The following is a 17453-nucleotide window of genomic DNA, read 5'->3' on the forward strand; positions in this document are numbered from 1 at the left end:
TATATAAGAAGAACTAGAAAACTATAAAAATGTTTTTTTTTCCTCAATCTCACCAAGGCTGCATTTTTTGGATCAAAAATTCAGTTAAAACACCAATATTGTGAAATATTATTACGATTTAAAATAACTGTTTTCTATTAGAATCTATTTTAAAATGTAATTTATTCCTGTGATGCAAAGCTGAATTTTCAGCACCATTACTCCAGTCATCAGTGTCACATAACCCTTCAGAAGTCAATCAGAAGGGTATCAAATAGATAGAAATTCTATACATTATTTTACAACATTTTTCAATATTTCTTTTTGTATCCAAACAAACAGGTCCTCCACAGATTTCCATTTGAAAAGAGGCTTGTCTGAGAATATAGAGGACGGATGCCTTCCGAATATGAAATTACATTGCTGCATTTCTAGATATGATTAAGTTACTTTTGTCATCTTAATCGTATCTTAAACTCTTTCATCTCCTGTATTCTGAAGCATCCCGAGTGTCTCTCTCTCTTTCTCTCATGGTGTGTTCCTCTTCCCAGCACATTGAGTGTGTTTTGACTCAGTCATGTGCTTTTATTGAGGACAACGAACACACACAGAGACATAAAACCACATGCAGAACAAAGGCCTTCCTTCACAGAGTACGGGGTCATGATAAAATATGATCCCCGCTATATTTAGAACCCCCAGATGACAGTAGGCAAGCGGCAGTGCTGCGGCTGTATTGATTTAGATTTACTTATCACATGTTACATAAGATATCACCTAGATAGTGTTTCTGGCCAGATAACTCCATTGTAGGTCGACCTGGAGATGCTAGAAACAAAGCACATTCTCATGAGTGCAAACATGTTTGACAAGTATATATCGTATATAAAACTAGAACTAGAAATATGTAAGTTTGTTAAAAAACTATTTTATTTTCAGATATGTCATAAGGGTAATTTTTTTTTTCAAATTGAGATTAATTAATCATCTGAAAGCTGAATAATCTTTCCATTGATGTATGGTTTGTTAGGGTAGGACAGTATTTGGCTGAGATACAACTATTTGTAAATCTGGAATCTATCTGAGGGTGCAAAAAAATCTAAATATTAAGAAAATTGCCTTTAAAGTTGTCCAAATTAAGTTTTTAGCAATGCATATTACTAATAAAAAAAAGTTTTAAAATATTTACAGTAGGAGATGTACAAAATATCTTCATGGAACATGATCATTACTTAATATCCTAATGATTTTTGGCATAAAAGAAAAATCGATAATTTTGACCCATGTATTTTTGGCTATTGCAGCAAATATACCCATGCTACTTAAGACTGGTTTTGTGGTCCAGGGTCACATATTTTATAGAAAACTGGGATACATTTTTCCTTAGGATTCATCAATGAATAAAAAGTTCAAAAGAACATAAAAGTTCATAAAAGAACATAAAAGTTCATAAAAGAACATAAAAGTTCAAAAAGTTTTTTTTCGTAACTTTACAAATGTCTTTACTGTCACTTTTATCAATTTAATGCACCCTTGCTAATTTATTTTGGAATTTCTTTCCAAAAATAATAATGAAATCATAAATAATAAAATTATGTTTTATATATTACACACTTTATATTTGTATATTTTTATTTTTGATCTTTTTAATCTTTTTTTTTTTAAACTAATGAACAATTTTCACTTAGAAATTGCTAGTAAATTTCACAAACAATTAAAAAAATATGAGGAAATAAATCATATAAAATATATTACAAAAATATACAAATGCATAAACATACACGTATATACAAGTTTGGGATCAGTAAGATGTTTAATGTTTCTTAAAGAAGTCTCTTATGCTCATCAAAGTTCTATTTATTTGATCAAAAATACAGAAAAAGGTAATATTATGAGATATTATTGCAATTTAAAATGACAGTTTTCTATTGTAATATACTTTAAAATATAATTTATTTCTGTGATGCAACATCGCTTAATATTTTATTGAAACCTGTGATTCTTTTTTCAGGATTCTATGACTAAAAAGTTAAAAAGAACAGCGTTTATTCGAAATATAAATCTTTTTTTTTTTTTTTAATATACTATCACTTTTATCAATTTAACACATCATTATTGAATAAATAAAAGTATTGATTACTTTCAAAACAAAAGAAGAAATAAAGAAAAGATTTACTGACCCCAAACTTTGAACAGTAGTGTATATTGTTACAAACGATTTCTATTTTAAATAAATGCCGTTATTTTTAATGTTTTATTCATCAAAGAATCCTGAAAAAAAAGTATCACAGGTTCTAAAAAACATTGATAATAAATCAGCATATTAGAATGATTTCTGAAGGATCATGTGACACTGAAGACTGGAGTAATGATGCTGAAAATTCAACTTTGCTTCACATGAATAAATTCTATTGAAAGTATATTAATATAGAAAACCACAATTTTAAATATCAATAATATTTCACAAAATTCAATTTTTTTCTGTATTTTTAATCAAATAAATGCAGTCTTGATAAGCAAAAACATTAAAAAACATAAAAAAATCTTACTGATCCCAAACATTTGAATGGCAATGTGTATAAATATATATAACTGTGTGTTTGTATGTGTTTCCAAAGGACTCCCCTAAGCACAGTGCTGTCAAATTTAGCTCACTTCTGTGTATAAATATGGCTACAAAGTGTAGGGAAGTAAACATACACACACACACACGACACGCACAGAGACTGAAGGAGGGTTACACATGATGTATGCACACAAGTGTATGACTGTGATCTTAAGATCGCGTGTGATGCAGTGTGCTGCTTTTATCTAGGCTCTCCATCAGTACAGAGTCGTTAAGTAATCATTCAAAAATCCCTTTAAAGTTTTCACTCACTGACACCAACAAAGAGGTCAAATATATTTGCATGTGGCCATCTCAACAAGCACATCTAAAGTGCCTAACATGTCCAGGTTTTGGCTTTGTTTTCCTGTTAACATGTCTATACTGTCCTCATACATTATATGCACCGCTGAAGTCAAAAGTTTACATACACCTTGCAGAATCTGCAAAATGTTAATTATTTTAGTAAGATATTTCACATAAAAGATTTTTTTGGTTTAGTGATTGTTGTTCATGAGTCCCTTGTTTGTCCTGAACAGTTAAACTGCTTGCTGTTCTTCAGAAAAGTCCTTTAAGTCCCGCAAATTCTTTGGTTTTTCAGCATTTTTATGCTCACTGATGCTTTAGAAGGAAACACAATGCATTAAGATCATAGTAAATTTAACTTCTTTTGCCTTTTGGGAAACATGTAAGTAGCCTCTGAAGGGTAGTACTACATAAAAAACAATAAAAAAACAATATAATATTTAGGCAAAATAAGAAAAATGTACACATCTCCATTCTGTTCAAAAGTTTTCACCCCCGGCTCTTAATGCATCATATTTCCTTCTGAAGCATCAGTGAGCGTTTGAACCTTCTGTAATAGTTGCATATGAGTCCCTCAGTTGTCCTCAGTGGGAAAAGATGAATCTCAAAATCATGCAGTCATTGTTGGAAAGGGTTCAACTACACAAAAATGCTGAAAAACCAAAGAATTTGTGGGACTTGTTCAGCACAAACAAGGGACTCATGAACAACTATCACAAAAACAGCTGTGGATAATTCAGGTAAGAACACAGCATTAAGAATTAGGTGTATGGGTCATTTTATATTACAACTACTGTTTTCTCTTGTGGACTATTATATGTAAATGTCTTTTATGTGAAATATCTTAAGGTCAGTACTAAATAAAAAAAATAACATGCGTTTAGCATGACCCCTCTTATTTTGGTAAAATAATTAACATTTTGCAGATTCTACAAGGTACACTTTTGACTTCAACTGTATTTGTATTGCTTTGACCATTCTATGTTCATCCCAGCTTCTCGCAGGCTGCGATTGGTTGATTTTGTACAATGCCTGCATACTATTGGTCAAACTTCTTTTCACCAAGTATGAAAACAACAGGAAAACAAAGCCAAACCCATACATTTCAGGCAGTTTAGAAATCCAGGTCATGTCCTGGGGAAAAAAAAAAAAAAGAGGATGTATCTGTGCTTTATGAAAATTATTTATGAAAAATAGCATACTGCACTGTGCCTCCAAGTCAAAATTACTGTCAAATGTGATACTGTCCACATATCATGTTCAGCAAAACCAGCTTCAATGGGTCAAACTGAAAGTAGACAGACTAACTACAGAGTAAACAACTCCACAAAGTCATAACCACCTTAGCTCATGCCCCAAAAATAAAACAGTATACTGCAAAAACAAAAGCATTTTACATTTTTGCTGTAGGGCTTGTTAAAAATGCTGGCAGGGCAATAAATAAATAATCTAAACTTCTGTCTGACTGGACTCGCATAAAAAAATCCATATTGTTGAGCTATGAGTATGATTACATAACGAGATCATTTCTTTGTGTTGAATGCCTTAGTGAGGGATATGAAAATACATTTTTCAAAACCGCTGTAGAAACAGGCTGATGTGAATGACAGGATGTGTGAGCACAAAAATGCTCATTAGCACAGGGTACATTAACACATAACCACTGCAGCTCATTAAAACATAATATAACTGGCAAGTCTGAAACATTTTTCAGTATTTCAGCGAAGACAGTAGGCACTAGACAAGTTAAAAACTGTGAAACTGTACATTTAATAGTTAAGAAAAGCTTTTCCACAGAACAAAAGAAATGTCCAAAAAAAGTTGGTATTTTTGTTTTCTTTGTGCATAAAAAGTATTCTCATACCTTCATGAAATTAAGGTTGAACCACTGATGTTACATGGACTATTTTAATAATGTCCTTACTACCTTTCTAGGCCTTGAACTTGACAGTTGTGTTGCTGTCTATGCAGGGTCAGAAAGCTCTCGGATTTCATTAAAAATATTTTAGTTTGTTTGTAAGATGAACAAAAGTCTTACAGGTTTGGAACAGAATAACAGAATGTTTTTTTAAATGCTACTACATTACTAACTAGGGATGGACCGAATGTTTGGCAACCGAAATTATTTGGCCGAAAATAATCGGCGTTTGGCCGAATAAGCGAAAAGGCTGAACAATTATACCGAACAATGGAGGCCGAGGTCTTCTTGTGGGTTTCCGCTAAAAATAAAACATTCATAAATGTTAGCACTGTAATTGTACTATTGTACTGTAAAATAAAATAAAAAAGGAAGACAAAAATAATTATAATAATGATTCCAACAGCTCCATTAATACATTTATTATTATCTTCTCCTTTGCTCAGCAAGGCTGCATTTATTTGTACATTAAAAAACACATGCCTGAATCAAGAAGGGGGTCTTAAAAATGGCCAAAGAATATTATTTCACTAACTTTAATTTTAAGTTAAATTGTGATTTGTTGGTAGGCTATAACGTCTACAAGAATGTTAAAAATGTTCAGTGTTAAGTAAATATTTTTAAATCGTTGTTTTGTAATTTTTTTTTTTTTTTTTTTTTTTGAAAAGTAAGACAAAACTGCAAAAAGCACATTTTGGCTATTTAATTTATGCAATGATGAAAAAAAAAAAAGGCAAAATACATGGGGGAAAAAATGGTAATCAACCTTCGGCCTTCAGCCCAGTGTTTAATTTTGTTCGGCTTCGGCCAAGAATTTTCATTTTGGTGCATCCCTAATACTAACTGTTACCACTGCACAAAGCAGTTTATGAACTGAATATCTATCACTGAATAATCACTGATAAGAGCGTCCTGATAAACATACAGTATAATTCAAAGTGTCAATATTGGTGTAAAGCGAGATGAAGTTTTCTCTCAAGAGTTCCTCTAAAATGGGCTATAAATAACCTCATAAAACGGAGTGTTATCTATGAATATATAGCTTACTAGCTGAACGCCATCTTATCAAGACGATAATCAGTTCATCTTCCTGAAGCTGTAACTCAGCATGCAGAGCTAGGCAACCAGAACACAACACAGAAAGGTCAAAATGCACACAAATTCACTTTAAGCCATATAAACCCAAAGTAAACAACAAAAATCTATAAATCTTCAAAATGGTATCTAAAAATATGTCGTCTATCTATCTGTTGTAAATCTATAAATCAGAAATTAGACCAAGTTTATCTTTAGTGACCTTTTTTGACTTTGTAGTTGTTTGTAAATTATTTTTTTATAAATATTGTACACATATACAGCCAACTTTAAATCTAGCCAATGACATGACATGCATCTATAGATCGTTGTCTAGATAAAAAATGATTTTGCTTCATTAAAAAGATTTTTCTCAATTTTAATTTTTACCTATTGCACCACACATTTTAAAAATAATACATTTCTATAGGTGAAATAAATCATGATTATCATTCCATCAATGAGATTAAATCTTAATAAGGGTTTAATTAATAAAAGTTTTTATTTTGTTTTGGGGGTGCACTAGAACAGGCTCTCATGCTGGGTGGTTCGAAAAACGCATTATTTTTCAAATCATTTACATTATTACAATAGCTTTCTCCCCAGGGCTGGCACAAATGGCTCGATTAGTTCCGGGTTTGATGAAGTTCCGCTTCCAAAAAACAAAATGTGTTGTGATTGGTTAGCAGTCCCACTGCATTGCAATTGGTGAACAGCTTAGACAGCGTTTCAGTCCTGCCATGCCCTACGATTCAAATTTGATTAGACTCCTTTCGAACTCTAAATAAAATAAAAAAAAAACTGTAATTTCACCTAAAGACAGTCTGGTTTTCCAATTTCACACTTTTCACTTTCTTTGTTTTCACTTTCTCTGTTTTTGTTTCATTAAGGATAAACTGCAGACAGGTTTCAGGGATGGAGTCTCTGTTCAATGGATATTATTAACAGCCAGCGAGAATGTGAGAGAGACAGGAGAGGAGAAAGAGAGAGAGAGAGATGCTGGTTGAGGGGGAAACAGATGGTCATTAGTAGATAAACAGGGACAATAAGATGTCTGATGACACAGACAGAGTAATAAATTAGGAGCGGGAATGTGTGATAAAAATGAGAGGATTGTGATTCTCTAGCTGTGTGCAGTTATGACTTGTGTTAAACAACATCAACACCCACAGCAAAACCAATATCCCACTCAACAAATAAATAGAAAAAAAACAACAGGGTCACCTCAGGTATACACTTACAAATACATCAGCACTAAATCAAAACTAATACTAGTAAAAATTGTTTAAAGAATTTAAATAATGTCGAAACAAAATATAAATATTATACAAACCTAATCTTAAAAAAAATAAAGTGCCGTCTTGTCAGTTATAGGGGTGTAAATCGGAGCCTTCAAGACGATTCGATACGATACCGATTTCTTAAGCCAACGATTCGATTATTTTCGATACTTCAGAATTCCCTGTGATACGATGCGATTCGATCCGATTCGATTCAATATTAGATATTTTTTACATGATATCTATTAAGTTTCAAATAAATCAACAAAAATAGTAAATAATTTGCCTTTTATTGAGAATACAGAAACAGTATTCTATTCACATAATGTGTATGTTCCACTAAAGCAGTTGTGCTCAATGCACTGCAAATAGAACAGCAAATATAAGTTACTGCATCTACAAAGTGCAATCAGATAAATTGTAATAAGAAAAAAAAAAAACTTATAGTGCAGGTCTTCTATGGCCAATTAGCCTATTCATCGTTTTAAAAAAGTTTCTTTCATACAAAATTGGTTACATTTTGAAAATACAATTTTCATCTTATTAAGAGGTAATGGTCACACATCCTCTGCAGTAGATGAACTGCAAATAGAATACTACTCCACAAAATTAGTTCAAAATCATCGCTCTTGAAAGTCAGACAACAATGTGAGGTCTGTGAACATGAACAACATCATAGATGGACTGTGAAACGAAAGTAACGCGTGTGAAGAAGAAGACAGTGAGGTTAGTGCCACCCGCAGCTTAGGAGTAGGTAGTACGCTTAATACATCGGAGCAGACAGTAAAAGAAAGGTCGGAACGGATTCTAAAAATAGACAAGTGAACAAACAGGCGGCAAAATAAACACATTAATCGATATTCTTGCGAACGAATCGATGCATTGAATCGGCGGCTGCATAATCGATGCATCGATACGAATCGATTAATATTTACACCCCTAGTCAGTTAACTGAAATAAGTTTAAGTTGAAGTACTAAAATTACTGAAACTGAAAAAATTTAAGAAATTTAAAAAAGGATATAATATGAACTACTATTAATTATTAATAACTGTATACAGTAATAATTAATAAATAGTACATACATAATACTAAAACAACGCTTATTATGAACAACTATGACAATTAACGAAGTTAGTTTTTTATATAAGTTTATTATTTCCAGGAAAAAAAAACATTTAGAGAAATAATTTTAGTAAATTTTTAGTTCATTCAGATAGTTCATGTAAATTAAACTATTTGCTTATTCTCTGAACTGCATGTTTTGCCTTTTTTAATAGCAAAATTTTGACATGCACAATTTTAAACTCAGTTTAATGCATACACTTATGCATTTTTTTTATATTTTAAAGCAATTATACATATAATATACAATATGTATATATAAAATTATGCTGTCAAATCGATTTTTCACGATTATTTGCATCCAAAATAAAAGTATATTACATAACATATGTGCGTGTGCTGTGTATATATATATATACACACACAGTACACACACACACACACACACACGCACACACACAGACGCACACACACATGTATATATGTAATCATATTCATTTTCATATATATTATTTGCAATATATATAAATATAAATATACATTACATTTATTTATTAAATGTATATAAAATATTTGAAATTGAAATGTATACATAATATACAAATAAGCTTTCTATTGATGTATAGTTTGTTAGGACAGGACAATATTTGGCTGAGATACAACTATTTGAAACTCTAGGATCTGAGGGTGCAAAAAAATTCAAATATTGAGAAAATCACCTTTAAAGTTGTCCAAATGCAGTTCTTAGCAATGCATATTACTAATCAAAAATTAAGTTTTGATACATCTACAGTCAGAAACTTACAAAATATCTTCACGGAACAGGATCTTTACTTAATATCCTAATGATTTTTGGCATAAAAGAAAAATCGATCATTTTGACCCATACAATGTATTGTTGCCTATTGCTACAAATATACCTGTGCTACTTAAGACATATGTTATGTAACACAAACTTTTATTTTGTATGCAATTAATTATTAATCATAATATTTACTTAAAAAAAAAAGAAAAAAAAGAGTAGCTTGGCTGTAGTTTAACCACTAGTAATTATAAACAGCTTGTAGTCTGAGAAAATAAAGTTTTACAGTACCTCCCCCCAATCTTGCATCCTAATAAAAAGAATAAACTCAAGATTGTGGCTCTTGCTGTCTGTTCGCAGAGCTGCTCTTGGTGTGTCCAGCTTGTAAACTGGAATGTTTCACATTTAAACGTATTTCAAACAATCTGTTCCCATCCTGTAAGACTCTACATACTCCCACGATGCTTTCAAGTGTTTACAAAAACCTCCCAGATGATAAACAACGTTACTAATGCCACCATCATGGACTACTCTGGGGTTCTGTTGCTCTCGCTGACTGAGAGAACACAGTCTATAACACAACCTCAACACACACACACACACACACACAAACAGAAATGAAAGGAAAGCACTCACACGTGAACAAACGGAGAAAAAATGTCTAATTTTAGTTTCCTGTCAAACCCGAAAAACTCACTATTTGACACCAGTTAGTAATTTTCATACTAGGCCTGAGAGCACATTCAAGTAATATCCCACACGAGTGTAGCAGATGCGCTATAATCAAGATGGTCAGTGCTCGGATCACATCTACAATCAGCCGCAATATGGGAAATCTGAGGTTGCAACCTACCATGACGGGAAATTTATTTTGTGTATCATGTTAACCTTGTTTGCCTTTCCTTATGATTGGTTCGGACAATGAAAACCAGCATGAAGCAATTTGTTTACTTCTACTCTACTCCTATGTGCAATAAACCAGCTTTAGCAGTGGTGAAACTATCAGCCAGACCATTAAAATAGGCGATATTTGGCTATTTGTGATTTTCTTGTCTATTCCCAATGTATCAGTTCTATTTACAAACAGCCTTATTTTATCAATATATAATTTAAATATGAAAAAAAAAAATTCTAACATTTTTTGTGAATGTTACAAATATTTATATGAGCATTACCATTCAAAATAGGGTTGGAAGATATTTTTGTCATGTTTTTGAAAGATGTCTATTATGCTCATCAAGACTGGATATATTTGATCAGAAATACAGTAAAACAGTAATATTGAGAAATGTTTTTAGAATTTAAAACAACTGTTCTATTTGAATATATTTTAAAATTTTATTTATTCTGTGATGGCAAAGCTGAATTTTCAGCATCTTTACTCCAGTCTTCTGTGTCACATGATCCTTCAGAAAACATTCTGATATTTGCTGCTTAAGAAACATTTCTTATTTTTATCAATGTTGAAAACAGCTGTGCTTCTTAATTTTTTTTTTTTTTTTTTTTTTTTGAAAAAACAAAACAAAAAAACAAACAAACTTGAAACTCTGGAGAAAGTTTATTTGAAACAGAACATTATGTATATTTGTAAAGGACTTTACTGTCGCTTTGCATCAATTTAACGTATCCCTGCTAAATAATTTTTTTATTTCTTTCAGAAAGGTTGTAATACTAACATTATTTTAAAAAAATGTTCATGGGTCAAGGACGAAAAAGAATTTAAGCATAAAAACAATAAGTGTAATACTGCTTTAAATTATTGTTTCTCCAAAAAAAAAAATCTGTTTAATTTGCATTTTGTTTTTTGTTTTTTCTGAGAAAAGATTTTTCCCTAATTCACAGAAGACTAAAATGTAATTTAGTGTAACAATCATTTCAGGCATATTTACAGTACAACAAAAAACTATTTATGACATATTATATAAAGCCAAAAATTACTTTCACCCCAAATACTAATTAGTTGTAATTTTACATTTTTTTTTTTTTTTTTACTATCCACTATCCTAGGTTTTGCCTATTTGTCAGTAAGATTTTTTTACTCATTTAAAACACAAAATTTTACATGCTCCCTTATTCATTTAGATATTTTAATATGTACAACTTAGAATAAGCATGTTGTTTGAATTTTTACATATATAGTGTTACACACTGAGTGACAATGTAACATTGTTTCAACCATATTTTGACATCTTATTCTCCAAAACCTTAAATGTAGACACTTTACTTACATGTAATGTGCTTTCTATGGACATAAAATTTGACCCTCATACATGTTTTTAATTGTATACATGTATATGTATATGTTTACTGTACATGCATGAAGAAAATACATGTAATTGTTTTTGAAATGCTCATATACTGAAAACTTTCTAGGGCTTGAACTAGGGGTGTATGATATGACGATTTTTGATCATAGACGATTAAAATGTCTCCTTTGAATAAATATCGTAGTATCGTGCTACATATTCACAATTACAAAAGTATGCATGTGCTTCAAAGCTTTTCTGGTAAAATAACGTTATTTCGTCTGCGCGCTGTTCTGGCATGCGCTTCATGAGTGCGTAAACCTGAAGAGTGTGCAAAAGCCTTTCAAACAGCGCCTGATTGCTGGACTAAGCTATCTTTGGTCTCTGATTTGGTAATACCGTCAAAAACACTCAAGGATTACATATAACAACAATTGGTTATGTCTAAAGTGAAAGTAAACAGTTGAGAGAAAAACTGATGTGCATATCAGATGCGTACAGCTCTTAAAGTGACAGGGCTGAACGTAATGCCGATTGTCATTAAGGGACAGTTCACCCAAAAAATGAGCTGAACACAAAAGAAGATGGAAGCGGATAACAGTAGCTGGTCCCCACTGACTTTGATAGTGAGAAAAAATAAATAAAATACTATGGAAGTAACTGGGGACCAGCAACTGTGTGGTTATGAAATAAGTTTTATGTTCAACATGTTTTATGTTTGAAAAAAAAAAAAAACTTGAGAGGAGATAGTACACTAATAAAACAAAGCTCAAAGGAAAATCACTCACTGCTTTTGACTGAAGAACTTGAATAAGATTCAATGTATAATTTATGTTTAAAGAGTATATAGTGTTAATACATTTCTTAAATGCTACTGATAAATACACCTACTGTACGTAAAAATTAAAGCACTGTTTGTTTTATTTGAATATTATGTGTATTTGTAACATGTAGCCTATCTTTGTTCTTGTTTTTTAATAACAAAGATAAAATAATGACAAAGATTTTTTTCTTCGCCCACTTTGGCCTAAACATCTGCGAATCTTTTTATTTGACATTTTATTACCTTGTAAGGTTTTGTTTTTTAAAACAGAGAAAATTAGTTTGGCTGTACTGCTCAGACAACTTGTACAATAGTAAAACCAACATGACAAAGAACTGTGATATTTCTAAAAAAAAAAAAAAAAAAAATCGTGATATGATATTTTTACCATACCGCCCACCCCTAGTTTGAAAACTTTTGAGTTGCTAGTCCAGATCGAAGCACACTCTCAGAAAGAAAGGTACAATAGCTGTCAATGGGGCAGTACCTTTTCAAAAGCAGTACCTTTTTAGCTACTAAAATGAGTTTTATGTACTAATATGCACTTTTAAGGTACCAAAACACACCCTGTAGGTACAAAAGTGTACTTTAAAAAAAATAAAAATACCCACCCTAGTGACAGCTTTTGTACCTTTTTTCCACACCAAAAACTACTTGCTAACTCCTTGAACTAATACACAGGATTTCTCTCTAACAGAGAGAATAACGTCACTGCATCACCACCGAGGAGCTAAATAAAAACCCGCCATCGAGGAGATAGACTGATATCTTGATGTTCACTTGGTACAAATGTGTCCCCTGAAAGCAAACACAAAGAAATTTGCTAACTCGATGATGCCAACTCATGGGACAGACGCCGCAGGATGGCGCTAATCAGTGAGGAACGATTTCATGCTGTTATCTAAATGTTCCTGACCTCCCGAGGGAAGCCGTGGCCCATGGGCCAATCAGATTGTACTTTACGTTAGGCTACGCTGTGGCACTGATGTGTCCCCATGTCAGTCGAAACCCCCGATGCCCCGCTACATGTCTCAGGGCACCTCTTCCCACAATGCCTCGCTCTAACCATGTGTGTGAGTGTATCTGCCTTTTTGCATGTGATAGTTCACACCCTGCAGAGCTCACAGCCAGAGGGGTAAACAAACTCTGTGGCCTGAACAAACACAAACGCATACAAAGAAACACAAAATCGGTCTTTCTTTAACACAAGGCCTCTATCTCTCGCAAAGACAGAGAAACGCACACAAGAAAGCCTAATAGCATGCACATTCAATTTAAAATGGATATCGGCTCCATTGCTGTGGACACAATGACAATGTGTGTGAGTGATAAAGAGCTGTTCGGAGTTACACACACTTCAATGGCATCATTGAGCTTCTCGCCAGCCTCGGAGGGCGCAAGCATCTGACTATAACACACACACGCTTGGCAGACGTACCAAAATCACTACGTCTCCTTTTATACTGACAGATGACCAACGTACGCACACAAAGCGCCCTCTAAAAGCCATTATATAAATCCATACACAGATCTATAAATGGTCCTTGGAGGATTTTAAAATGACATTAGTATTTGATTTGTGTTGCGTAACACAAATTCCATTGTGTACGCTGGGCCGTCGGTTTTATTCAGCTAAATGAGCCACGGTTTTATCACTCTCTGACAGGGAAATGTAATCATTCTTCCATGAAACTAACAAAAAAGTGTGTTTATTACAAGTCTGAGAGAGTGTGCTCACCTGCGGTGTGAGAAAAGTTCTAATCTGAATTCTACACGCGATCAGACTGTAAACACTTTAACTCAGATAAGGCCGATATCCATTCTAAACACGGCAGGAATTATGGCGTTCGGGTCAACAGCCTTCCAACATCATCTGCAGAATGTAAGCAAACTGTAACGAAAGATAACATCCCAAGAATGAGACAAAAAAAGATACTTTTTCAACAATAAATCTCAATGGTACTGTATATTTAAGCAGTCTGAAAAATCCAGCCTTACAAAAAGTCACCATGGTTTGGTAAGGAACACTAGAATGATGTTCAAAAAGAAAGTTTATTTAAAAAAAAAAGATTTATTAGTTTCAACAGAGTTTTGAGATTACAACCCTATAGTTACAGATACAGTGACCACAAAATGACATTCAGACATGTTTATGTCTAATCCAAGGGTTCAAATGCTTCTTAGGCCCACTTGTGCATTTGATTTTAATTTTCCCAATGGCGACCTAAATCTGCAACACAAAATCTGATGATGTAATATGTCGAGAAGAACATCCTTAAAATCAAACATTAAAACAAAACAATATGCTAAAGGTTTTGTTTGGTAAACCAAACCTGTTATCTGACAGCAGCACTAATTTAATTCCTACTCGACTTGATGATTATCTGACTTGCACCCGTGTTAAAATAAATCTACTACATACAAAAACTGATATCAGAAGGTTTCACAGTGTGGAAATTACATGCATTACAATATCAGATAAAGGTGATTTATACATTTGAAAAGTTTGTTTAGTTGCATAAAAGGTGTAAATAAAATAATATACAAAACATTATCTGACATTTAAAAATACCCTTGGCTCTGTATGCATGTATTTGATTTTATGCTGTATTTTAGTTATAAAATGAAGCAGTGTTTTAATGTTCTTCACACTGCCTTGATGTAAAAAAAAAAAAATGAAAAATATATTGGATGTGTTTATGTTCTTTAAAAATCTGAAATAACTATCATATTTAATTGAAATGTTGTTAGTTACACTTTATGTAAATGCTTTCTCTGTTGGCCATGAGCATCTATCTTAAACAGTAGAGTATGGTGCTAGCAACACCAACATCATGTGTTTGATTCCCATGATTGATAAATGCAATATAAGTCACTAAATTCAGATAAAAGCATCCGCCAGATGCTTAAATGTAAATGCAGCCGTATGAAAACAAACCGAAGGCCCATTTTTGGGGTCGCGACCCACCAGTTGAGCACTGCTGCAACCTTATGGGACCATTATGGTGGTGCATAAACAAACTGTGTTCCCAAACATCATCAGGGTTTGACCCTGGACCACAAAACCAGTCGTAAGTAGCACATGTATATTTTTAGCAATAGCCAACAATACATTGTATGGGTTATAATTTTCTTTTGTGCCAAAATTCATTAGGATATTAAGTAAAGATCATGTTCCATGAAGATATTTAGTAAATTTCCTACTGTAAATATATTAGAACATACTTTTTTATTAGTATTATGCATTGCTAAGAACTTCATATGGACAACTTTAAAGGTTTTTTTGCACCCTCAGATTCCAGATTTTCAAATAGTTGTATCTCAGCCAAATATTGTGCTCTCCTAAAAAACCATACATCAATGATCATCAGTGGAATGATGTATAAATCTCAATATTTATTTAACATTGGACTTATTTCATAATATCCAGTACCTGTCCAGAAAAGAGTTTAGTGCTTCGGCGCACACCAAAGTGACACTCTTATCAATCTGAAAACATAAAAATTTGCTCTGGCTAGCTAACTACTTAAAAACCAAGCATTTAATGTATACGTTTAGTCAGTTCTTTACTATTTAAGCTACAGGAACTGCAATATTTTGCACACCTATTTGATCATGATTTCATTGACAACAGTCATAATTGATCAATGTTATCATAAAGGTAAAAAAAAATACCCCTAAAGAGTACATCCACGATGTAAATATTGTTCTTTACTGGGCTCCCACCTGTTTGAAGTTTCTGAATGAGCAAAACTCATCCACATATCCTCATCATAACCATTTGAATGACAAAATAACATGCAAAAGATGTCAAACTAGACATAGTTAATAGTAAACAGTAAGCATTTGGCAGCAGCTGATGATTCACAACAACATTCGCAAGCAGGAATGACTCTAAAACACTGAATGAATGGCAAGATGGTGGAAATAATGTGAGAAAAAGAGCTAAAAACTGATTTCCTCCATCTTGCCATTCATTCATTCCTCATACCTTGACGCTGGTGCTGCTGGTCTGAGTCTCGGCCTCCGTGCACATGTGTCCGCCGCTGTTCTCCCTCCGTTCCCGCTGGGAGTTGGTCCGTGTGTGCCTGGTCTGGTACGCGATCACGGAGGGGATGGTGTCCGCCGCGTCGGTCTTGATGAAGAGGCCGTGCAGGGTGGTCGCCGTGCCCTGCGAGATGGTGGTGGTCTGGTGCGGCGAGTTGGACTCGTCCGAGTCGCGGCAGTAGATCACCCCGCTCTGCGAGACGTGGATGCTGGGAGCGCAGCCCATCGTTCCCCCGCTCCTCGCTGCGTAAAACCCGGAGGAACGGATCTCAAGACGACCGCCGCCGCCGCTGCCGCTCCCGGGCCGCTGTCACGCCGCCGTTCCCCCGGTACATTGGCCGGTGGTCGCGCTGCTCAGTTCCGCCTGCCTACCTCCAGTGCGCGTCAAGTAGAAACGGAGCGGAGATCCATCTCGCAGCGTTATTTATCAGTGATCATATCAGATCAGATCGATGACACCTCGGCTGTCCAACTGTGAGCCCGTTGCGCTTGTGCCATGTCACATTTTGGACAAATTATACTCTTGTTTCACCCTGGCGTATGACACTAAAGGTTCAAGCTGCACGAAACGATCCATTTTCTCGCGAAATTGGCCATCTGTATGTTCATCACGACGGCGGAGCTCTTAAATAACAAGCATCAGACTGTGAGAATATGCTTCAAATTTACACTCATGGTCCTTTAAGACACACGAGCGTCATCAGTGACAGACACTCACATCAGTGACTCCCTCTTCCCATGAACACACACACACACACTCATTCTCTCTCTCTCTTTGCCTATTAATTCATTCTGGAATAATGGTGGATTCATCTTTAGCTGCTGTGTGTTTAAACGAGGAAGACATTGATATCTATGACTGTGTTTATATTTAATAGCATGCAAAATTGCAAATGCATAAACAAGACTAGTGATTGACTCAACAACTGATATCTGGACAGCAGGGTGACCTACAAATGTAGACATAACATTATTCTGCATAATACAATTAAATCCAGTGCTTGTTTTAACCAAAACAGAGCAGTTTTGCTCTAGCATGTCACATTTTCTTATAAAACGTCATGCATTTTGTAGCATTTTTGTTTTGACAACTATTTGTAAGGCAAAGAAATCTTGTGTTATATCTCAATTGCCAGAAAAACTGGCACAAAGACAAGCTCTCTGAGCATTTGTTCAATCCTCAGCTTACTTTCAAATGTATGAGTGATTTTTAAGACATTATTCTATGCCTAATCCTGATTTCAAAGTTAGAATTACGGCCAGCGACAAGAAAATGCAAACATGACCCAGATGTTTTCTGCTACACAC

The 17453-nt window shown here is 33.9% G+C and overlaps 1 protein-coding gene across 1 annotated transcript in view; it reads right to left on the reverse strand.

Annotated features, from left to right (window-relative positions):
* The window catches only part of pde8b (phosphodiesterase 8B), a 73112-nt gene extending 56344 nt beyond the window's left edge, over nucleotides 1-16768 (reverse strand). The window contains exon 1 of the mRNA XM_073824303.1: nucleotides 16090-16768. Within this exon, the coding sequence (XP_073680404.1) occupies nucleotides 16090-16371 (282 nt within the window). The 5' untranslated portion in view covers nucleotides 16372-16768. The remainder of the gene's footprint in view (nucleotides 1-16089) is intronic.
* Between the last annotated feature and the right edge of the window lie 685 nt (nucleotides 16769-17453).

The sequence above is a fragment of the Garra rufa genome, chromosome 19 (genome assembly GCF_049309525.1).
Source record: "Garra rufa chromosome 19, GarRuf1.0, whole genome shotgun sequence".
In the NCBI taxonomy this organism is placed as follows: domain Eukaryota; kingdom Metazoa; phylum Chordata; class Actinopteri; order Cypriniformes; family Cyprinidae; genus Garra; species Garra rufa.